This window comes from Toxoplasma gondii, chromosome IX (genome assembly GCF_000006565.2).
Source record: "Toxoplasma gondii ME49 chromosome IX, whole genome shotgun sequence".
NCBI classification, from domain to species: domain Eukaryota; phylum Apicomplexa; class Conoidasida; order Eucoccidiorida; family Sarcocystidae; genus Toxoplasma; species Toxoplasma gondii.
In genome coordinates, this window is record NC_031477.1 from 2,006,501 (window position 1) to 2,029,627 (window position 23,127).

At 56.7% G+C, this 23,127-nt stretch overlaps 2 protein-coding genes across 2 annotated transcripts; one reads left to right on the top strand and one right to left on the bottom strand.

Annotated features, from left to right (window-relative positions):
• Nucleotides 1–48: 48 nt before the first annotated feature.
• Nucleotides 49–3,311, bottom strand: TGME49_264805 (hypothetical protein). Its single transcript, XM_018781380.1, has 17 exons — nt 2,922–3,311; nt 2,647–2,867; nt 2,521–2,584; nt 2,300–2,457; nt 2,147–2,244; nt 2,033–2,092; nt 1,915–1,977; nt 1,695–1,858; nt 1,438–1,627; nt 1,260–1,382; nt 1,091–1,204; nt 979–1,035; nt 783–911; nt 681–727; nt 581–623; nt 438–527; nt 49–379 (listed from the first exon to the last, which is right to left on the bottom strand). The coding sequence occupies exons 1-17, from the start codon at nt 3,035–3,037 to the stop codon at nt 230–232; spliced, it is 1,887 nt and encodes a 628-aa protein (XP_018636321.1). The 5' UTR covers nt 3,038–3,311; the 3' UTR covers nt 49–229.
• Nucleotides 3,312–3,702: 391 nt separating this feature from the next.
• TGME49_264790 (hypothetical protein) lies at nt 3,703–22,775 on the top strand. Its single transcript, XM_002368567.2, has 8 exons — nt 3,703–8,091; nt 8,562–8,840; nt 9,389–11,131; nt 11,727–16,384; nt 16,934–19,941; nt 20,447–20,583; nt 20,891–21,203; nt 21,464–22,775. Exons 1-8 carry the CDS (start codon nt 4,819–4,821, stop codon nt 21,538–21,540), a joined length of 13,488 nt encoding a protein of 4,495 aa, XP_002368608.2. The 5' UTR covers nt 3,703–4,818; the 3' UTR covers nt 21,541–22,775.
• The last annotated feature ends 352 nt before the right edge of the window (nt 22,776–23,127 follow it).

The window sequence follows — 23,127 nt, forward strand, 5'->3', positions numbered from 1 at the left end:
TTTCTCTGCGTCAAAGTGCAGGGAACACAATCCAGGTTCGAACGAACCTACAATGCCAACGGCTTTATGAAGCCCGAATGTCACAGTTTTCGCATCCAATACCACTGGGCTTCGCTCATTTTGTCATTTGAAAAAAGATAGAGTCTCGGAACTGTCAATGAGGTATTTTTTCCACAGCAACGTCGAAGTGATGAGCATTGACAACATGTCCGCATCAGCTGGCAGTTAACTACATAACGAAGTTCAGATTCGCGTGCTCAGCTTCCAAGTGTGTCTTTTTCTGGCCGGCTTGCAGGCGCATATCTGCCACTGATAGGACCTCCGCTTCTAGTTCTTTCTCTTGGATCGAGAATTCCGCTTGGAGTCGTTCCTTCTCGCTCTGCATGTGGAATGTGCGTGCTTCTGTGTTGTCACGGAAGCAGTCAACTGACTGTTACCTCGATCGATCGAGTAAGGAAGGACTGATAACGAGCTTTACATTCAACTCGTAATGTCTCAACTGTAGCTTGGTAGCGCGCCTCGAGATCCTGTAGTCGTCTATGTGTAACCTCCACTGAAGGTCCACATTGTCACGGCTCACCTTTTTGAATGAATCTAAGTCAGCCTCTAATTTCGCCTCAAGCCTAGGGTTGTTCCATACTTACGATAGATTTCGGCAAAACATCCTATAAATGTCTTACTCGATGATGTCAGTGTCGTCGGCATTAGGGTCCACAGTCTGCACTTCCTGGGGCACACTGTTAACAGCTGAAACTGTGATACTGCAGATGGGACTCCCTCACCTCCTTAGCAGTTTTCGCCCTCTCTTCAGCCTCTTTTATTTGCTCCCTGACCTCTTTTATCTGCTTTTCCAGGCCCGCAAGTCTTTCTTCTTCCACGTGCTGCATATCACGCAACTCCTCTTTCCTAAGCTACATCAAATTTCGCCATTTTGTACGTTTAATTTTTTTTTTGCTTAGCGCATAATATCGGGCCCACTTTCAAAAGCTCTACAGCCTCATGCTTCTCTCTGAGCAGAACCCCTGTTTCCTCCACCTTTTTGCAACCGGATGAATCTGGGGAAGCCACAGCACTCACGAATGTGACTCACGTTTGTTTCCCAGACTGTCGCACTCTCCTGTGCTTCCGTTACTTGCTTATTGACCTCGGCAAGTCTTTTTGATCCACGAGTTATTTCTGACACAAGAGATTCGAGACTGTGTAGCTACGTATTTCGTGGGTTGACAGGAGTAGTGTGGCGGTTGCAAGTCGGGTCGTACTTCGCTTTTTTTTGCAGTCACCAAGTCCGACATTGTTTTCTTTTTGAGAATGCTCTGCTCAATCCTCGCTTGAGCTTGGCACGCCTCCTGCCTTAGGATGTTACATTTTTCAGTCAGCAGGATCTGAATACAGGAGGCGTATCCTGAAAACGCAGCGATATCCGGAATGGCAGCGTACCTCCTTCTGCGCGTTCTCATGGTATTTTGTTTCCAATTTAGTTATCTCCTGTCGTAGTGTCTTCAGCTTCGCCTTGGCCTCACTCGATTCCTCAATAATACTGGATTCCGACTTCAGACGGGCAAGCTCATGTCTTCGAGCTTTGATGTCCTTCTCTACTGTACTGCGTGACTCTGAAATTTCGTTGTCCCTTTAATATACATGGAAATGGTCAGCAGGCGCTCCTGGTATGTCATCCATGATAGGCAGCTCATTACCTGTCTCTCAATTCATTCATCTTTGAGATTGAAGAGTACATCCTGCTAGTCGTCTCAACCATCTCAGCATCCAGTTGCTTTCGTTGATCCACTATTTTGGCAAGCTCGTTTTGCTTTGCTTCGATGTCCGATGCTGTTTCATGCAATCTTAAGGTTGCCTCTGACTGCGCACCACGTGTCGTGGAGCGAGCGATTACTGCAGTTCGAGACATTGCCTTACTAAGGCCGTCTGTGCTGTACACACTTCGGCATCTGTCTTCTCGTTAAGCTCTGATGCGTTTTTCTGAACTGGTGATCTTCGCAATTCATAGCTACCAACGACATAAGATTCCACTTGCCTCGAACTCCAGCTTCTCCGCTTGAAGCCGTGAAAAGTTTTCTTCGAGACTCTTCTGCCGCTGTTTGACAATTGAAGACAATGCATGTGGCAATGCCACTCAAGAGATGCGTACTTGCTGAAGACCAATGTATTCTTCTTTGAACCTGTGCAGCTCTTCCAAGAGTTCTTTGTTCCTTGTTTGGTGGAGTCTATGCGCCTCTGCTGCTGCAACTGTCTTGACGGTTCACGATCGAATCTGCACACTCTAGCAAGGATGCAGACCAACCCAGGGAAGCGCGCTGCCGTTCCAGTTCCGGCTCAAGTCTTTCTTTTTCTTGTTCCAGCTCATTTGTTTGACTTCTGCATTCCTCTAGTTCACGTTCCAGTGCTTGTTTAGATGTCTTGATTGCCTGAATTTCGACTACGGCTACCTTGGTAGCTTCCCTGGAAACGAATCGATGTAAGGGCGCTTCGCCTGATATTTAGACAGTTGAGCCAATGGCATACGCTTGCTCCACCAATCTGAAGGAGTCCTTGTAGCTGTCAAGCTGTTTACGGATCTCATTGAAACCTGGGTGCATCACAACGTAGACGTGAAATACAAATTCTTCATGAACGGTAAACACAACCTACATTTCTGATCCTGCTCCAGTTTCCGATTTGTTTTCGAGAGTTGACTATCAAAAATTTCACTAGTTTTTTGCAGGTGTACGGCAGAAACACTGAGCTTTTCGAGAAGAAAGTTCGCTTGTCGAAGTGCTTCAGAACTGCTGAGCACTTGAGAGCCTATCGTTGCTATTTCTCCTTCGATAAGCGTTAGTGTGGACTGATGTGCCTCAAATGACGTCCTCAACCTGACCACCGATTGCTGTGCTGAAATCGGAACGCATTGCTGATAAATCTCTCACCTGAGACGGTGAGCTGTCCTGTCCTGCATAGCAGACGCCAAGTCGTCCCGCAGACCATTCATGAGCCGGACCTCGTCTACCACCCTCCTGCCTACCCCCCGTGTTTCCGCTTCCATCTTTTCCGATACGTACAGAATCTTAAAGACACTCAGTACTAGAGCCACGCTTCAGCCAATTAGTATGTAAACCTACCACCGTCAAAACGCTCTACCGATGTAAACGGTCGAGGCAAACAGAAGTAACGAGTTCCACATCATGGCTGTGCCGGGTGTATGTCCACCCGACAAGTCAAAAAAAAGTGCTGCTGACGCTTCAGTTGTGCTAGTTGATATCAACTGGAATACGGGCACTCTTGATTTCAAAGGGTCAACGTGGTTCTTACGGGCTTGTGGACGTGCCTGAACCCCCCGCGCCACTCGTGGGGTCACCGGTTAAATGGAAGCGCTCCCGTACCGGAAGAACCCCGTAACCCATGAGCACAACTGCGGGACAGGAGGCACCGTTCCAGTTTTCGTTCGCTGTTAGTAAACGAGTTTCCAGCGAGGGATGAGACAAAAGAAGAATACGTGTCTCTATTCACCGGGTGGCACCTGATGCTCGCCGCCCAATTTCGTGCAGAGTTCTGAATGTGGGCTTAAACTGGCCGCCGAGCACACGCGGCAGTCCCACTTACGCGTCGTCCCGATCTGTACATGCCCGCTTTGCGGCAGTGGCATGCGAAATGGCGTGGGCTTTTCTCGCGAGATGTTGCTTCTTGTGACGCAAAAATCATCAGTCTCCAGCAGTGGTGATGTCTCATCTTACTGACATACTGCAACTATACGTCGTCGATGTTATCCAGAACTAGTGCAGAGAAGAGGATTTTTGGTGCTGTAGCATACAACGCGCACTGAATTCTGTTGGCGACGCTCGAGCGCCACTTTTGCACTGTTTCTTGGTCCGGTCGCCCTCCAGGTTTTTCGTCTTCTACATCGTAAGTGACTCTTTTTCCGGATGAGAGCTGCCGTTTTTTTCTACGTTGGGGACGCCGGACCACCGTATTTTCCCACGCGTTGTTGGAACTCCCGGAAGGGACTAACCTCTCGCGAACTGTTCACTCGACCATCTTCCTTGTCACTGCACAGGCAATAATTTTCTCTGTGGATTTTCTTTTTTGCTCGAAACACACGAGATACCCAACTCGTGGCCATAGAAGTACTGCAGCAAAGCTATGAAGACGATTATAAGCCTTTGCGTTCTTCGTGGCTCCATCACCGTTTTTGGTAGCTGATTTTTTAGCTGGAACTGCAGGCTGTCTGTCTCCGCTTAGACCGCTTACGTAAGCAGTCTGCTCCATGTCTCCTTGAAGGGTAGCATATAGTTCCCTCTCTATGCGCGAGTCTCGCCTTTTCCTCGGTTGGTAAGTCTTTTGTCGCCCGTTTAAGTGGCTGTGCCTCGAGACTTGAGCAGGCCGCCTAAACAGGACCAAAAGGATTTGCGTTTTTCAGACTTCCTCCAGTTTTCGGGGAGGAGGCGGTGTGCTTTCTTAGAACACACCCGTAACGAGGCGAACTCATGTGGAAGCTTCTTAACGAATTTGTGTGACAAAACTGGCTGGGAATTCATGGAGCACCTGAACTCAATTATTTTTAATCCCAGTGCTGCCCAGCACAGCGTGGTGGCTTCTTGTGTCGAAGGACTCTTCGCTGCAGTTCTGCCGCAACCAAATAATTTGTTGCATTAGCTTCCGGTGTTTGTAGATGACTGGAATCTAACTTAACAACATCACTTAATCCTTTTGCTCGTCAGTTCCTGCCTCTGGTGCCTTTGGCCGCGCTCTGTCGTTGTCCTGCCTGCGCAGGGCATTCTCTCGTCAGGGTCGTGGTTCTAGGCGGAACCGACCGAGCACTCCCCTTTAATGACCCTCTCTCCTATCGATAGAAATTCAGAAGAAATTTGCTTCTTTTTTACGCATTCAGAAATGGATGGCGTGAGGGGCGATGCTGTGCCGGAGGCGACCTCACACAGAGAAGGTTGCACAGATGGGGAGTCTGACCGGGAGGCGAGTCCTTCCGTTGAAGCGAAAGAGAGCGACATGGCTTTGTGTGGCGTTAGTCTCGAGGGAGTGTGTGAATCCGCTTCGACCGAAGCTGGCGCCTCTCCAGCGACGAAGAGGAACACAGCTCCTCTCTCTGTCCTCCCCTGGTTTCTGCCACTTTCCGTCAATCGCATGATTACCAGTTCGCGTCTTCCAGGTCCTCAAGAAGGATACGACTCGTCTCACTCTGCTCCCTTCCTTAGGAGCTCTGACGGAGTTATGTACCTTCCTGCGTCTCGCCTTCTTCCACCTCCTCGTCGACTTCGACCACAGGTGGAACAGCAGTTCTTTCAGCGTCAACCGTCCTTCTCTTCCTCAGAAGATGAAGAAACCTCAAATGGCTGCCATCCGCCTTCCGTGAGCTCTTCGCTCGCCTTCAAGTGCTCGACTTCTGCGCCCCCCACGCCTCTTTCGAGAGATGAAGCGGCCTCGTTCCATCCGTCGGGTCGGGCCCCAGACTCTCCGGCGTCTGAGCGAGAGGAGCCGCACGCAGAGACCGTGAACGCTTTTCTCCTGCAACGCGCGCGCCGTGTCCAAGCGGAGAGATCTCATCGAGTCGCCAGCACCGCTTCCGGAAGGCCTCAGCAGTATCTGCAACAAGTGCTTCTTCAGCAGCAGCCTGTGAGGAGGCGTGCGGGCCTCGAGGAGCCTTCTACAGGCATCGCGGCCTCGGCGGATATTCTCGGGGTCGTCGAGCAACTGCGACAGGTTCTGGATCGTCTTGAGGGCTCCGAGGCTCTCGTCGATGGGAGACGGGAGCCTCGTCCCCACAACGCAAGGGACGAGCTCACGGGCCTTCTCCGGCCCCATTACCCAACGCCGGCGCGTGCGCGGTCGCTTCCAGCGACTACCCCCGCGGCGCGGCAGGCGCGGAGACAGCGACAGCAGCAGCAGAGACAGGACTTGCAGGACCTAAGGCAGCTGATCTTCAAGGTCGCTGACCTCACGATTTCGGACCCCGCTTCGTGGGCAAGTGCGACCGCGTCTGGCGGCTCAGAACTCGAGGAAAACGAGTTCCAAAATCGAGTGCTGTCGCCAACAGGAGGCGCTGCAAACTCGGGGAACACTAGCGCGGGAAGCGCGACCCCGGCTTCTGCTTCTGAGGGGAACTCGGGTGGGGCCCCGGATCGTGCCGCGGCCGCGGGGAACGCAGCTGGTGCGAGACAGCCGGCACCGGTTGGCGCTCAGTCGACTGCACCAGCTCCGACAGTTTCACCGGCTTCCGCCCAGCAGAATGTACTCCTGTTTCTCGGCTACGGCGGAGGCTCCTTGCTGGTCCGCACTCTGATGGTTAGAGAGAGCGCATTGGCGTCGGATGAATCGAATGAGTGGGTTTCAGGCGCGGGCATTTTTGCGGAACTCAAAGAGCTCCTAATTTACGTCAAGAACGAGTGCATGTATCTACTGAGGGAGCTCGCGATCAACAATATGCATCTCGCCGCCGTTTGCGCCTGGAATCCTGAACTGATGCGTCTTCTCTTCGAGCTCATGGAGTCTCCAGTTACCTTCGACAGCTCGGAGCTGCTTCTCGAAGAATTGGTCTCCTCTCGCGAAGGATTGCTTTCCGCTCGACAGGGGTGCCCGCAGTGGTTTCAGGATGAGGCTGCCGCTCTCGCCCACTCAAGGGCGGCCTCTCGGCTCCAGACCTCGCTCGAACGCGGCTCTGAAGGGGCTTCAAGAAGGGTGTTCTCCAGCCTCTCGGGCGGCACAGAGGGTCATCAATCGTTCTTCTCGTCGACGTCCGGCCTTCGATCTGGCAACGTCCTCCAAACAAACTTTGTGTCGCGTCTCAGCATGCGTCATGTGGCTGTGATGACGCGCCTGCTCAGTCTCCTGCTCTTTGAACGAGACGACCGGCATGCGTGTGAAGACACACTGTCGCTGCTCCAGATTCCTCAGGCAGACACGCAACGAGGGCGTCGCCGCGAGCAGAAGAAACGGAAAAAGGCGACACTCCAGACTGGCGAGAAGCTCCGGCAAGCCTCGACAGACAGCGGCAGCAACTCAGACGAAGGGGTGGCTGAGAAACGGCGATTTCTCCTGAAGGAAGAGACGGAAGAAGAGATGGAGACGCGGGGTGGGAAGCAGGTCAAAACAGGGCGAAGAAGAGACAGGAGCAGTAGGTCAAGGTCGCCGTCTTCTCATGCGCATGGGAGAGAGGAAGGGCTGTGGCGGCAGCGTGGTTCGGACGACGAGAGCCAAACGTCTACCGAGGAAGCGGAGGAAGAGGAGCCGAGGTATCCGCATATCTTTCCAAGATACATTCAATCGGTGTACTCGTCTCGAGAGAATGTAAGCCGGCTTCTGCGTCGCGCCTTGGACCGTAGACTCCGGGGGAAGACCCACCGACTTCGCGCGTCTTCCGCTTCACCTTCAGAAGGTCCTGACGAGGTCGACCGCCGTGCCAGCGACGAGTGCGAAGCCTCCCGACAAAGCCAGGGACGCGACGCCAGCGGGGGCGCCTCACATGTTTCCGCCGCCCACACTTCGCCCTCCAGCGACGACAGAAGAGGCAGGTGTGACTGGGGTTCGACAATGCGTTCGACGTCTGCCTTTTCTGACTGGAGGGATGGAATCGAGGTCAGGACCGACAGTGAGGGGGGCGAGGAGCCGGCAACGTTAGGGAACACTTGCGTCGATCTTGAGACTCGAGGGAGAAGTCAGCGAAGCAGAAGACCGTCACCGTCTCGTCGCGCCTACCCTGCAGGTTTCCACTTCGATGCGTGGAACGGCGGGTGGCCGAGGCGCGCAGGTGCAACGAGCGAACCGCTTGGCAGGCGCCAGCAAGCACATGCAGTTTCGCACGCAGTGTCTGACAGGCCGTGGATAGAACAGCGGTTCAAGCGCCCGTCGTGTCTCGCTCTCGACCGACAACTCTACGTCGATGTCCACACGCAGAGCACTCGCGAGCTGCTTCGAGAACTCGATGAAGGCGCAGGAAGACGCGAGGCGAGGACCCTTCGCTGCTGCCCTCTGTCCGCCACCGGGCTCTTCCACAGTGCCTCGTGCGATGTGTGTCTCGTGGGAAATCAAAGGGCGATTCTCGACTGTCCCCAACTGCTTGAGCGCCTTGTCGATCTCCTAGCACTCCAGGTGAGAGAAGCAACGAGTCACCTGTTGGGGCTCGAGAATGATCAGAGCTGGCATGTCTTTGAGTGTCTCCGCCTTAGCGTTGCTGGGCTAGGATCTGATGGTGCGCCGGTCCTCATTTGGTTTCAGTTCCCTAGTATGGTGCTTTTGCGCTCGCTAAATGACACTTGCGCTCAAACTGTGGAGTCAAGGAGGCACACACGCACCCTTCTATCGTAGTCGAGCTCCGCTTTCGGTCCTTTGACCGTCGCGGGCCTTCATCGTTGGATGCCCCTCTTTGGCGTTCCTTTCCATTTTCCCCCTTCCCTGGCAGCCCCGTTCGTTTGGCCATCTTTGCGCTGCGTTTCGTATACGTGCGGAGGCTTTCGACGACCTTTCCTGTCTACCCTCAAACCGCCAAAAAGAAGACGCCAGTGTCTTTCGCTTCGAGCGCTCACCTTCCTGCTCTCTTTGCTCGCTGATGTGGTCCCCAGGTGCTCCCGCTCCCGGCTTGTCTCAGCGGGCTGACCTGCGGCAACATGCCGGGCGCTGAAACGGCCAACGCGCTCATTCAGCGTCTCAGCCAGTCGACAACTCCTCTCTTCGAGGAGGCTCTAGGTCTCTCTTCCCTCTCCTCTTCCTCGTCGTCTTCTGCCTCTCCGTCCTCCGCGGCTCACGCCGTTCGTTCTTCGCCTCACGACCAGCGCGACGCAGGGGCCGGTCAAGCCGTCACATCGAGTGTGGCTTCAGCGTCGCAGCCCGTCCGCAGTCAGGTGCGTTTAGGCTCTTCCCAGGCTGTCGAGAAGCGTTGTTTGTGTTTCGGGTGGTGGACACAAATCAAGTCGTACTTTCATGGACATTTACTTGGTATTCGTGGAAGACGCCCAGTGATGGGAGGAAATAAAAGGTTCACTGACGTGACCTGATGGTGCGGGATTCCGTGTGGGTACTGTTGTGGCTGTTGTGTATATACAACGCACGTCGAAGTGTGTTTACACGCACACTAGCGCGCATGCGTATGCTTCTAAACGGACATGTTGCGTAATACATACTTGCACCGGCCTTTTTAGACATACATATGTGTGTATATGTGTATATGTGTACATGTACATGAAACTAGTAGAAGTCAAAGCGTGTGTAAGGTATGCAAGTCTGGTTTTTGTTGTCCCCTGTGCGATTGTCTCTGTAGCAGTCTCAGTGGCACCGGTTTACTTCCCTTTTTTGTTCTGCCTGTTCGCCACCCTTTTCATGTAAGACGTCGCGATGCTTTGTTCTCTGCCTTCACCGATACACATGTTGGTGTCCTGTGCTTTCCCCTCAGAATCAACGCACAGTGAATCGGGAAGGCGCGCGGACGTTGGCCTCTCACCGGTCTGTAGGTTCGCTGGCGAGGTCTCTGTCACTGCTCGAGGAGGGAATGCCCGATGGAGACTCTCCGTCTCGCAGCGACTCTGGTCCTCCACTCGGAGCCTCACAGCAGCCTGCAGGTGGGGTGTCCTCCCGTGGGCCAGGCGGGTCTGCGGGCCCCTCGGTCTGGCGTCGTTTGTCCTCCTTCGTCACAGGCACTCGCAGCTCCCGAGAAGATCTTGTGCCCGCTTCAGATGCTTCTGCTTCATCATCGTCCGCATCTTGGGCTGAGCATCGAGGCAGCGAAGCAGAACGCAATGCCCCGGTCTCGCATGCGCCTGAAAACTCGACAGGCATAGAGGGGGCGGCGTCGCAAGGGCCAGGCATGGGTCAGGTGAGCGCGACCATCACGTTCGAGTTCACACCCGAGGGGTGGGTGGGCCCTGCCTCTTCAGCGGCTCTCGGGGATGCTGCGGAGAATCCGAATGGCTGGGGACTCGCCTCGCCAGGCGGCCCAGGCGCTGACGGCCCAGCCGCGACACCTGCAGTGGGAGGAGACACCGTCGCGGCTCCGGCCGTAGGAGGCGACCTGTATCCTGACGTGACGTTCATTGCCGCGAGCTCTGAAGATGTGCGGACTGCAGCTGAGGAAGGCCTTTCTGTGATTCCGACCTTCGTACCCTCTCCGCCGCACCGACCGAGAACGGTTCGGGTGATCCGTGAACCTGTCCGCTTTCCAGGAATCACTTTCCCCTTCTCTGGAGTCGCTGCAGCGCCAGTGCGAGACTCCAATGTGGACGTCGACTCTTTACCAGCTTCGCCGTCGGTGGCGAACTCGCCTCATCCCCCCGCGCGGTTCTCTGTGGCCCCGGCTGTCCCAAATTCAGTTGCAGAGGCAGAAGCGGAGATCGCGACAGTTCTTGCAGAAATGGGAGGATTTGTCTGGCTCCCGAGCGAGTTCAGAGGGACTGAGGAGGACCCGGCGACGATCCTTCCGGTCACCGCTGCAGGGAATCCTATCGTCTACCTTCCGGCGAATTCGTCGGACTCAGACGGGCCTTTGATGTTCTGGCCGTGCGTCCTCATTTTGCCTCGCCCTCGTGCCGAACTCACTGGCTCTCCAGCAGGTCCCGGCCCTCGCGCCTCGGTCCGGGAGGCCCCGGGTACGCGCGAAGCTACGGAGCGCGGGGCAACGGATCGCGAGGAGACTGCGGCGAGATTGGCGTCTTCTGGGGCTTCGCCCGCGTCTCGAGCGCCTTCTGCTGCCGTGAACCGAGGAAGCAGTGCTGCAGACTATCTGTGGAGTCTGTTCTCTCGGGGCTCGAACTCGTCTGCTCCGTCTGTCCCCGAACCCTCTGCCGCACCCCTCCCTCAGGCCTCCTCGATGGCTTCGCCTCCCTCCGGCCCCGGCTCGCTGGCAGCTGCGCATTCGGCACAAGCCGCCTCTGTGGGGCAGGCCCCGCAGTCGTCCTTTCTCTTGTCGTCGTTCCCTGCTTCGGTTCCGGCGTTGCGGGGAGGCGCGGGCAATGCCTCTGCCTCGCGCACGGTCGTCCAGGTGATGGTCCAAGCTGCGGTCACTCCGGGTCCAGGAAGTGAAGAGCTCTTTTCAGTTTCGCAAATGGGGACGGAGACCCAGTCGGGCCTAGACGCCGCTCTGACATCTCGGTCTGGTTCGCTTCCCTTGCCCGCGGCTGCCTCCACAGGACAAACGCGTGGGGTAAGGCTTCATTGTCCTCTCCGCAGACTTCTCGCTTCAGGGTAGTGGGCGGCCGTTCCCGCGTTCTCAGACACCTCTGATTTCGTTTTCGCTCACACAGCGAGAGCCCAAGTTCCCCACGACGAAATGTAACCGTCAAGAGTCTTTGGACGTTCTCGTGTCTCTGGTTCCGCTGCCGTATAGGTGTGAACGCACCGGGAAAGGAGTCTGGTTAAGCCTCTGCAGTCAGAAACACCGCTTTTCACTCAGGCCACCATGTCGAGTGTCGCAGGCTTGTCTGCTGCGCACTACGTTCAAACGTTTTACAGCGGATCCGTTTGAAAAGTATCTTACTACAGACATCAGGGGAAAAAGCTAATCGGATGTGTAACTCCGCCTTTGGAAATCAGAAGAGCTTTCACATTCTCTCTTTATGTATCTATCTATCTATATCTATATCTATCTATCTATCTATATATATATAGATATATATATATATATATATATATATATATCTAGTGCGTGTGTTGTTGCAGTGTTATCTTTTCCTCGATCTTCGTGCGCAACCCTTCGCCTTTGCATGCATGCGCGAGTTTTTGCTTCTTTCTCTCCGCAGGCAAACGCCTCAGGCACTCAACCTCCTCCCGCCGGCGCTCGCCGCTCCGCGGTTGACGGCGCAGCTGGGAACTCGACAGAGGCCCTCACGCCTGGCGGCACCAGTGCGAATCGGTGGACCTTCGTTCCGGAGGTAGGGTGGATGGCCTCGTCTGGGGCGGGGGGGACTCCCTCGGATTTAGCTGCGGGTCTGTTTCCTGCGGACGGACTGGCTCTTGATTTCTCTGGAGTCGCGGCTGCTGGCGCTGGAAGTCTCAGCGATCTGGCAGGGGTGGGCGACGGCCTGAGCACCACCTTGTGGACGACAGAAGACTTGGAGGATCTCTCCTTTTCGCTGCAAGCCGGAGGCGAAGGCGGTGCCCACCAGGGGAATCAGCGAGATCTGGAGCAGCTGCAGCGCGTCTTCGATCAGGCCTTCGAGGGCTATCGAAGCCAGCGTAGAGCTGTGAAGCGCGAGGAGCGAGCCGCTCGGGAACGCCGCCGCGAGAGGCGACGGCTGGAAAAGAGAAGCCAGTCTTGTAAAGCATCCGCAGAGAGTGAAACCTCAGTTTTAGACTCAACTCAAGCAGCCGAGCGCTTGACACAACCTGCAAGGGAAGCGGCACCAGTGTCGACGGGTGCCGATGCAGAGACCGGCCTTCGTATGAAACGCCAGGGCTCTGTGCAAGGCACACATGCCACAGACGCCCACCCCCGCCCGTCGAGCTCTTCGTCGTCCGCTTCTTCTTCCTCTTCTTCATCTGCACCCTTGTCCTCGTCTTCGTCATCCTCTTCATCCTCTCCACCTCAGCGTCGACGCCGTCGGCCGCGGCGTTCTTGGTTTGTGAGGCCGAGAGGAATGCCGCCTTTGAGCGCCCACGTGAGAGACGCCGAGAGGGCAGGCAGCGCGCCGCAGAGCCCTGTCTCCTTCCATCGCTCGCGGACGTCGCCTGCGTCTCCACAGCGTTCTGACGAGCGCGAAGCAGGGCCTGGAGAGTCGGGGGGCTGCATGCGATATTGCGGCCAGCGCCAACGCCGTTCTGGGGGAAGATATGAGAGAAGAGGCACCTCATCTTCCACTCGTGAACCTCATTCGGAGGAGACGGAAAAGCGAGTTGGAGACGACACGGAGGCAACCGCACCTGAAGACGGCAACGTTTTCTCCCGCATCCTGAGGCGTCTTTCTTCTTCTTTCTTCTCCATCTCGGGGCCCGGTGAAACACAGGAAACGGGCGACAGCCGTGAAACTGCAGCGGATGCTGGTCGGTGCCCTGGTCGCGCCGAATGCCCAGAGTCGCGTATTTTTTCAGCTGCCTTTAACGCAGCTGTAGAGGAGGCAAGAGTTGACGCCGGGGGAGATCTGGAACGCGCAAAGAGAGACGACGACGGATTTCACAGTCGCACGCCTGGGGCCTTCGGAAAAGCTGCGCCGCTCTTTCGGGGAAGGCCCCCTGACGGGGACTCGGCCGGAATGGGGCGAGACAGTGGAGGCAGAGGCGAGAGAGGTCGGCAAAGACTCCAGGCCGCCTTAGGGGAGACAGAGAAGACACTGGCAGTCGACCTAATAGGGGAGGGACCGACGTCGCAGGCTTCACCGTCTTGGGCGTCTGCCTATTCACTGTCGCCTTTCGCTTCTTCGTCGCCGCCCTGTGCGGGCTCCGGGGACGCGTCTGACGGTGTCAGCGGGGACGAAGGTCAAGGGCAGGGATCGGTGCCTCCGGGCCAGAGACGAACTCGTGAGGAAGAGAGAAACGTTTGTTCCAGCGGGTCTTTGTCTTCCGGCTCGTTGCGTCCTTCGTCATCGATCTCGTCTTCTTCCTACCTCCATCATTCTCCGCCGTCTCTCGAGCGGGGATCGTTCACGACCTTCAGTGCCGAGAATCTCCAAGACAACGATTCGTCTTCGTTATCGGAGGCGCTTCCTGGAGCCTCAGTGGCTTCTTCCCTCACTTCAACGGCGCCTGCTGGGGCCCAGAAAGCGGAGTGCAGGCCCGAAGTGCGAGGCAAATGGCGGACTCGGCGAGGAACGACAGACGCGCAAAGGGGGCACGCTGACGGCCTTGTGGGCCGAACGGGAGACCGACGGATGAATCGGGACGGGAGCAGGCAGCCGCGCGCACACGGCGACAGGGAAGGCAAGGCCCGAACGACTCCGGAGAGTGGCTTGACCGAGCGAGAGCGCGTACGGATGCGCCGATACATTCTTCGGCTTGAGCGGCGAAAACGAATGGAGGAGACAGAAGAGGTGAAGCGAGCACAAGTTCAGAGAGAGGCAGGAAACTCGCTCAATCGGAGACGCCAAACAGGCACAAACACACCCTTGTTGCAGCCGGTCTCGTCATCAGGCGGGGACGATGCGAGGCGAGCTCGAAGCCGAGAAGGTACAGCGCTGGACGAAAACAACGGAACGACGCAACCGTCTCAGGCCCTGCCTCACGCCTCCGGGTGGGCGCTCCAGGAGCCTTCGCAGGGTCATCGGGGTGCTTTCGAGGCAGAGCGGGTGGCTGCTTTCGTAGCGAGAGGAAGCTCGGATTCTTCTGGAGGGGAGCACAGCGAAGGCGACGGCCGCGACGAGAATCCCTCTGCACGTTTCCCTGGAAGGAAAGAGGCGCGGCGTTTGTCCTCAGGGGGGAGCACAAAAAGCGATTCCTCGAGGTCCCGAAGCGGAGACAGTTCGCGCGAGCGGGCCCTGTCTCTGTCGTGGAGCTCGGCTGCGTCTCTGACGAGCACGTGGAGTTCAAGCTCGGACAGCAGTTTCATGTCAACATCGACAGAAGACGAGGCGGACGAAACCATCAAGCTGCTTCGGCTCGAGAGGAAGGCCTTGCCTTCGGACTTTGAACTCTTCTCCTCCCTGACTGCGCGCCGCCGCAAGCGAGCCGCCGCTAGAAGGAGAAAAAGCGGCGGCAACGGTGGATTCACTCCTTCGAGCTCCTCGAACGCCCTCAACTTCTTCAAAGCGCCCCACCGAAGACGCCCGGTCTCCAGGGCTCCAGGAGACACTCACAACCCACACGCGGTCGCGAGGCGAAGGGGCAAGAAGGAACAGGGACAGACAAGAAAAGAAGGCGGGAAGCTTGGGCCTGGCAGCGCTGGGCAGAAGAGAGAAGCAGAGGGGACGCACGGCAAACGGCGGAGACACGACAAAGACAGACAGTCGGGAAGCGGTAAATGTGCTGAAGAGAAGCTGCGGGGAGAAGCCCAGCTCCAGAGGGATGGCCGCCAGGAGGGAGACGAAGGAACGACTGTGCCTCCGAGCATCCACAAGAGAGAATACGGAGGCGACGAAGACAGAAGCATTTGGGGAGGGACCGCAGCAGATGACATCCCAGTGGAAAGGGCAGACAGAGACAACACAGGGAAGCCAGCGAGCGCGGGGAGTGGTGACAGATCTGTTGCGCTTACGCGCATGAAGCAAGAGCTGAGGAGGGCCGAGACAGCAGGCGAAGAATTCCGAGACCGGAAACGGAAAGAAGGGGAAGGAGGAGACATCAACTGTGTGCATGACATCGACACTGCTATGACACCTTCTTTTTCGACTCCCAACCGAGTCGCCGAGCGCGGCTGCGAGTCTCCGCTCTCAAATGTAGACTCCATAGAACCGATTCTCTCGACGTCGATAGAACAGCTGTTCCCGTCGTCGTCTACTGTTGCTAGATCTTCTTCGTCTTCCTCTCGTCTTCCGCCCTTCGCGGCTTCGTCGGGCAACGCGCGGGAGGCCGCAGCACCTCCGCGTCGCTCTTCGGCTTCCTGCGATGTCCCTCGAGAGGCCCAACGACGCTGTACTCCTGCGCCTTCTCACCGACCGTCGCCGACCCCCTCACAGCCTCCAAATCCTTCCTCGGGCGCATCTGTCGCTGCCTCTTCGTCTTCCAGCTCTGCGGCGAGAGGCCCCGGCGCTCCGACCTCACAGGCTGCAGGCTCGTCTGTGGTGTTTAGCGCCCTGCCGGAAGCTGCGAGCAACATCATCAGCTTCGTCCCAACGTTTGTCGGAGAAGGAGGCGCGAACGCACTGGCAGCTCTCGGTGGGGGTCAGATCGGGACTGGAGCGACAGGGACGATGAGTGTCGACTTTATGCTGGCGACGGCGCTCTCAGCTCTCGCCCAGGCGGCCGCGCGGAGCAACAATGAGTGGCTGCATGTGCTTCTCAACGGCCTTGTGCAACATTTTGCGTCGCCGAATCGGACCTATGTCTTGAGGATCGCCGGGCTCTGTCAGCACCAGCCTGAGCAGTTCTTTGTCATCTGCGGCCTCCTCGCGGGTCGCTTCCGAAACGAGGTCCAGCAACGCCTCAACCAGCTCGGCTTCCTGCCCCTGCTCTCCCAGCTCTTTGACACCCTCGTCTGGTTTGCCCCTGTCCGTGCTCGGAGAGAAAGAAAGAAGACTCACGGAAAGGGCACTGGAGGGGAGTGCGAGTCAGAGAGAGACGGAGACAGGGACTCTCGCCGCGGTGGAGAGGCGAGAAGGAGGCGCCACAGAAAAGGTGGAGAAGGACGCGGCGAGAGCCTGCGGCAAGAGGAGGACCAAAGGGAGAGAAGCCCGGGAGAAGACATCCATGAAACGGACCCTCTCAAACTCGCGTGCGAGTCCTCGCTTTGCGGACTGACTGTCGAGTTCCTTCGCGTCATTCACGATGTCTGTGACTTCGAGTCTGGAACCGTGGCCAGCGTCACGAAGCGGTAAGAAGGCGATCTTGTGTTCAACGGCCTTTGGATCTTTGCATGTATCTTCCAGTGCGAAAGGCGTATTGTACATGCCAAGACGCGAGGCCGAGAGAGGACGATGGAAGCCTACACTGGTGGAAAACGAGCTGGAATCCCGGCAGAGAGAGACAGGGAACCAGGGAGGAAACTGACACTTCAAACCAGTTATCATCTGCATGCGTGCATGCATACTCTTGTCATTCTACACAAATGCATCTACTTATATCTATATATATATATATATATATATACATATGTATGTATGTATGTATGTAGATGTAGATGCATCATGTATCTAGGTATGCTCAACCACTGTTCTGGATGTAGCTCTCTTTCATTTTAGACGACTTGGAAGTGTGCAGGGAGGGCTTGAGCGCTTGTCTTACCTTTCTGGTTTTCTCTGATCCTTTTCTCGAAACGTAAACCTTCCGGTTCATCGTCTGCTCGCCCGGCCGTCGTTCGTGACTTTCGCAAATGCGTTTCACGGTACGTTTTCCTTTTCTTTGCCTCGCGTCCGCGGTGCAGGCAGCTGCTGACTTTCCACGAGAAGAACATGGTGATGCATTCTCTGCGTCGCATTCGGCGAGTCGACAAATCGCGAGAGGGCCGGCCGCCGTGCTGCGTACGGGTGGTGAGGCGCCGCACCGCGGTGGTTCACCCGCACCCGATGATGTGTGTCTCGCATTTAGCTCAAGAACGCGAGGCCCGGAAAAATCTGCGGGCAGAGAAGCAAGAGACGCCTGAGAAACGTCGGAGTCCGAGCGCCCTCGACGCCTCCCAGGACGACGCCCCCGAGAGCGACAGCGAAGCCTCTGCGGGAGGCGGGAAGCCGATGCCTCTCGCTCTTGACTCGAGCACCTCTCCTGCAGGCTTGACGTCTGATGCCTCGTCTCCTGCAAAGCCGGACGCCGGCAGAAGTCCCTCACGCGCTGCGTCTCGCCCTGTGTCTCACTCGTCTTCTGCTTCGTCCTCGCCATCTTCGCCGTCTTCAGGATCGTTTCGTTCTTCGTCCCGTGGCTCTTCGCCGCCTGTGTCTCCGCGAGAAGACGCATGCACTGGGGAGCCTCCAAGCGATGGTGGAGGGTCCGGAACAGCGGGTGTCGGACCCGGGAGTGTGCACCAGTCGGACGAGCAGCATGCGCGCGTGATGACGCGGTACGTCTTCAAGGGCACCTGCGGTTTGCTCACGAAGCTGATTGCGGTGTACGCGAGCGAATCGTGTGCATCTGTCTACAAGTTCTGGCTGGCTTCTTCCATCGAAGCCTGCATTCGGGGCGGAGACCCGCTGCTGAAGATCTTCGCCGCGGAGCGAGGCCTTCTCCATGTGCTCCTCAGAGACATCGTACGGATCGCAGGCGAACAGGTCCGCGAGCAAAGGCGACAGGATCGGAAACGCATGCAGAAGATCTCGGCGAAGCGGAGAGCGAAGCGGAGAGCGAAGCGGCCAGGCTCGAGCAACTCTCTGTCAAAGAGCGACGACGAGGAGCGCGACAGTGAGTCCCTGGTCGAGGGCGAGGAGGCGAACGCCACCCCGTCGAGTTCCGGCCGAAACGCTGACCTGAACAACACAGATTTCTCCGATGACGCCGACTCTGTGGACGCATCTCTGTCGCCACTCGATCCGTCCTCTGTCCACCGAGGGATCCTCCAGTCGTGCTGTGATCTTCTCGGCGAACTCATCAAATTCAATCCACACGTTCTTCACATGCTGAACGCCTACTTGGCTGCAAGGCCCCAAACCCTGGCGCTGTTCCTCAATGTCCTCGTGGGAAGCCTCGTCGACAGCAACGTTCTCCTGCGCTCGCTCTTTCTCACCATCGACTTCTGTCGGCAAGTGCAGTACCTGCATCGCCAGATTGTCGAGACTGCGCGACGGACCCTCCGAGATGCTCCGTCTGTCCTCGCCGCTTCAGCGCTGCCGCACTGCAGGCGAGGCGCCGGCCCGGGCCTGGTGGGTCCTCGAGAAGCGGCCCTGGTGATGCTCCCGGCGCGTCTCCTCAGGGTGATGAAGGTCTTGCCTCAGCGGTGGGGCGACGCAAGCACCGCCGTGAGGACTGACCTGCGCCTGTCCCTTCCGCCGCCCGTGCTCCCGCCTCCAGGGGGCTTCGCCGGAGACGGCCGGCCTTTCTCTGTGTCTCCTTCGGCGCGTCAAAACATTCAGATGCAGGCGCTCGAGGCCGCGTTGAATGACTCTGTCGGTCTCCCTTCTCTCACGCATGCGGCCCCACTCGCGTTCCCGCCGCGGCCTTCCATTCTCCGGACACGATACGCCCCTAATGCCTTCGGGGCCTCGCCTTATAGTCGGGGCCCTTCTTTAGCCGCAGCTGCAGCTGCAGCCGCGGCGCTCGCTGCCGGGCCTGACGACGACATGGGGCACACCCCGATGGCGCAAAGAGACATTTTTGGGCTGCATGCGGAGTCGCAGTCGGAGCGTACGAGGGCCTCGCGAGCTGGAGACAACTCGGCGTCTTCTCCTGTTAGGTCCTTGTCTCAGGCGGAAGTGGACGAAGCGCTGGGGCTGCTGAAGAAGGAGTTGATGCCTCTCTGGCGAGCCGTCCACATTTTCGAGAGAAATGCGAACAACCCGTACGCTCTGCATGCATCAGAGGATCCCGCTGGAAAGGAGAGCGGCGCCGCCTCGCCCCGAGCACTCCGAGGCGCTCAGAATGCCGTTGCCGCAACCGCTCGCTCTCTGGCTAGCCGAGGGGGCGGGGGCGGGGGCGGCGAAGCCGTGTCAGAGAGGAGGAAGGGCCACTGCTCGAAAACAAAAAGGAGACAGGGGGACAGTCCCCTTTTGACCTGCGATCGATTCGGCATGCCTCACCAGTTCAGTGACTGCTGCGTTCGCGGTTGGCATGCGGCGCCTTCGGGCCTCTCGCTGCCCTTCATCGAGGGTCCTTCCCTGCGCTCACTGCTGGCGCGGTCCAAGACGGAGAAGCGGCGGAGCTCGAGACAGCAGCGGGGGGCGGATCCACAGCCAGACGGGGAAAAGGCGGAGAACGGAGGGGCTACGGAAGTCCAGGGGGAAACCGTGGATACCATCCCTGCGCGGGAATGCGAAGGAGCGAGGGGAGACTTCGACGCGCTGAGAAAAGGGCCAGAGAAGCTGCATGGGCCGTGTGAATCGCCGGGAGAGTCGCGGCGAGCGAACTACGCAGAAGAAGACCGTTCGACGGAGCAGGAGGAAGCGCTTCGCTCGCAGGCCTCTTCGGCCTCTTTGGGAGTCTTCCTGCGAGATGCTTGTTCGCCTTTTCCGGCGTCTGTCGACCTCGCAGAAGCCGCTGCAAAGGGAGAATACTGGGAGCACGCGCCGCTGCGCGAGGCGCGAACAAATCTGCGAGTGGAAGTCTCGGCTGCCATGGCCGACAGCGCCCTGAAAAAGTGTAGTGAACTGCATGCAGTGTTCCGAACAAAATACGCTGTAGACATCGAAGACGTCGTCCCCGAGGTCGGAAGCGAAGCGGAGGCCCAGCGGCCCCTCTTCCTCTTTGCCAGACTCCAACGCACGGCGTTGATCAAGAAACTCATGTGTGGTAAGCTGGTTGTCCAAAGACCTGAAGATCTCTCGATGTTTCTTTCCTCCCTCGCGAAGAACGCGTTCCATTCGCAGGGCGGCCGCTCAGGGTCTTTGGTTGGTTCGAATCTGTGGCGTTCCTTCTTCCCTTGTTGCAGATCGCTTCGCTCTGTGTCCGTCTGCGCCAGTAAAGCCTAAACCGTCTTTCGCACCGGTGTCTGCTTTCTCCCCTGGATTTCTGCACCCTCCAACCTTCGTTCTCGGGGCGTCACCTCTCTGTCGCTCTTTCGGTTGATCCTCAGTCTCCTCTTGGTGTTTCTCGCTTGTCGCTTGTCGCTTGTGTTGTGGGTCTGGGTTGCAGGCTCTGCGGAGGCTCGTGCAGATGTTTCCACGTCCTTCCACAGGCCACTGTTTTGCGCTGGCGTCGCGTTTCTCGGTGGAAGTTTTTCTTGTTCGTTTTTTGGGCACAAGTTGCTCTGCATCTGCGTCTGATCCGCTTTGCCTTTCCTTTGTTACTCTCGCAGTGGTCCCGTTCGACACTGTCGCGCCCGACACGGTCTGTTGCGTGAACAGCTGCCTTCTTCTGCTGTTGCTCGCGTTGCTCGACGGAGAGCTCGAGGAGACGCTGGAGACCGTGCGAAGGGATTTAGCGGCAGAAGAGGTACTGCTGGATTCCTGGATCCATTTTCTGAAAGGGCATTCTTAGCTTCTGTAAAATTCTTTTTCGTTGGGGGGACCTTGGACAACAGAACTATCATTGCGTTCGGGGTCAGCACCATTTTTTCTCTCACACGTTCTCTTTCTCTGTTCTTCTCCCCTTCTTTCGCCGTCACCCTCCGTCTGTGTCTGTATCGTCTGCTCGCTCGCTTCGGCCTCTCGGCCTGTCCATCATCCTTTCTCACTCTCTGCTTAGCATTTGCACCTCGCCTGCCTCACCCTTCAGACCCTCTCCTCGTCTTTCTTTTCAGGATGGAGACTGCCCTGTTCTCGCCCGGCAGGCCCGCGGAGACTGGCCGTCACCGCCAGCTTCTTGGACGTCTTCTTCCTCTTCGTCAGCTTCGTCTGCTGTTCTGTTCCGCATCTGTCGAGATGCCGGCAACGTCCCGACGCTCACCGCTGCAGCGCATGCTCGCTGTCGCAGCTGTTTCCAGGCGGCTCTGGAGCGGGCCAAAGGGGCGAGGGTCGCGAGCAGAGAGAAGGCGGGAGAAAGGCGCGAAGCGCGGCGCCAGCCTGGCAACTTAAGAGGCGCTGCTTCTGCCCTAGGCGCACCCCCAGAAAGCGGTGCGTATTCCAGACGGAGCGAGAAGCGAGGAGGAAGAGCACCGACACAACTCGAAAAAAGGGAACAACCAGATCTCCCGAAACACCACCGAGACCTTTCGATGCAGCGATTCGCTGTAGGTGGGGACCTTCTTCATTGTGCAGCGCATCTTCTGAGGCAACATGAGAAAAGCGCGGGAGGCCTTACGCGCGGCAAGAAGCAGCGGCGGGGCATGAGCCTTCCAGTTCACAACTTTTGGTGTCTCTTACACTTCTGGCAGCTCCACTACAGCCGTCGCTCGACGGATGCGCGAGGCCTCGAGCTCTCCTGTCAAATCCCCCTAGCCCACTGGCATGAACTCGTCACGATTTTGGGGGGGAAAGCTTCAAAAAGGACCAGCTTGGCTTTTTGCGAAGAACGCCGGCGACAGAACTAAAGACATAACGCAGTCTGCTATCGCCTAGTGCCCTACGGAACGCTTGGGTCTGAAACGAAGTACGCCATGAGGTACATGGTGAAAGGCAGCAAGACGAGGCGAGGGCCTCTGAGTGGAGCGTAACGAGGAACTCATCTGTTTTGTCTGATAAATGCGTTACGCGGAGAGCTTTCAAAGACGCCGTTCGCATGCATGCGAACTGCCACACAGCCGCATGCAGCCTGCACAGGCTTGCTAGGCTTGGACGGTTGAATCGCATTGGAAGAGTACTCGTCTGGGTTCCTGTGTGGTGGAGGCTTCGTTTGCGGTACGGTCTTTGTGGGTCAAATATAAGAGGAAAGAGAGAGCTGGGAAACGAGCGCAAACGAGAGACGAATTACAGAGGCTACCCTGTGGTCTTCGAGGACAAAAGCCGCTCTAGCCGGGTCCACAGGAGTATTCAAAGTGTCGTCCTGCTCTTTGTCTCCCTTGATTCATGCTTCGATGTCAGTCACAACTGCAGATCATTTCAAATGTATATGCATCTATCTGTCCATATATATATATATATATATATATATAGGTGGACGTACCAAGCATTTCTAAACGTATAAGCACGCATATATATATATATATATATATTTGCATGCAACGTGCGTTCGCGGCAAAGCTCGCCCCTTGACAACTCGAGACGAGAAAACAAAATATTGGAGTTGTTTCGGATGCGACGTTCGAGGTTTCCACGTTGTCGCTGACCAGTACCTCTCAGACAGGCGACCCCCCCCCCGAGGGATTCGTTCTCAAATCCACGTACCTCCTTTTACCACGCAGAGGGATCCTACGGTATGGAGGTTAATCCACAATGGTTTTTGTTCCTGGCGGAATATAAGGAATGGCGGTATCACTCATATTTACAGCGAGGGAAAACTGCTCGGATGCCGGTATGATCGACGCAATCGTGCTGGGAGTAATCATATGTGAAACAGACTAACTTTCCCCCTGAAGTTTGTTTCCAATATCATGCGACACAACGATTATGGTCTTGGCAAAAAATCCGGATTCCTGCTCTCACACTTATTACCAGTGAGGGAACATTCTTTTTACTCAGATGCTAGATGGATCGCTATTTGCGAATGGGGAAAGTCAGCTCTGAGCCTACTTCAGTCGGGACGTCTCGCGACCAACAGTGACGGTCTGGACCCTCATGACACTCCAAGTCAAGTCGTCTTTCCGGTCTATACAAGTGTATACAGCACGCATTATATATATATATATATATATATATACATATACATCCAGAGAGGGGCGTGAAATCAGTTTGGTACAGATCCTCCACCGCCAGAGAGTGCGATTTGACTACCAGTCTTGCTTTCTTATAGCATAGGTCAAATGAGTTAGAGGGACGTGCCTCGCTCGAAGTACGTATTAGCGACATTTTTGCGCATGAGCCGAAAGCAAAAAGCCCACGCGGTCCGAATTGCGCCGCTCCCCTTCGTTTCTTCCGAGAAGGATACAGACTGTTCTCGATC

What these genes read in the sequence shown, in the direction of transcription:
- TGME49_264790 (XM_002368567.2), top strand. Translation starts at nt 4,819, where the DNA reads ATGACCCTCTCTCCTATCGATAGAAATTCAGAAGAAATTTGCTTCTTT. An exon ending in CGCAGCCCGTCCGCAGTCAG is followed by an intron (nt 8,841 to 9,388) that starts GTGCGTTTAGGC and finishes CTTTCCCCTCAG; the next exon opens with AATCAACGCACAGTGAATCG. An exon ending in GTGGCCAGCGTCACGAAGCG is followed by an intron (nt 16,385 to 16,933) that starts GTAAGAAGGCGA and finishes TCCGCGGTGCAG; the next exon opens with GCAGCTGCTGACTTTCCACG.
- TGME49_264805 (XM_018781380.1), bottom strand. Translation starts at nt 3,037, where the DNA reads ATGGAAGCGGAAACACGGGGGGTAGGCAGGAGGGTGGTAGACGAGGTC. An exon ending in ACGGCAGCGCGCTTCCCTGG is followed by an intron (nt 2,245 to 2,299) that starts GTTGGTCTGCAT and finishes CCGTCAAGACAG; the next exon opens with TTGCAGCAGCAGAGGCGCAT. An exon ending in CGGAGAAGCTGGAGTTCGAG is followed by an intron (nt 1,978 to 2,032) that starts GCAAGTGGAATC and finishes TCACCAGTTCAG; the next exon opens with AAAAACGCATCAGAGCTTAA.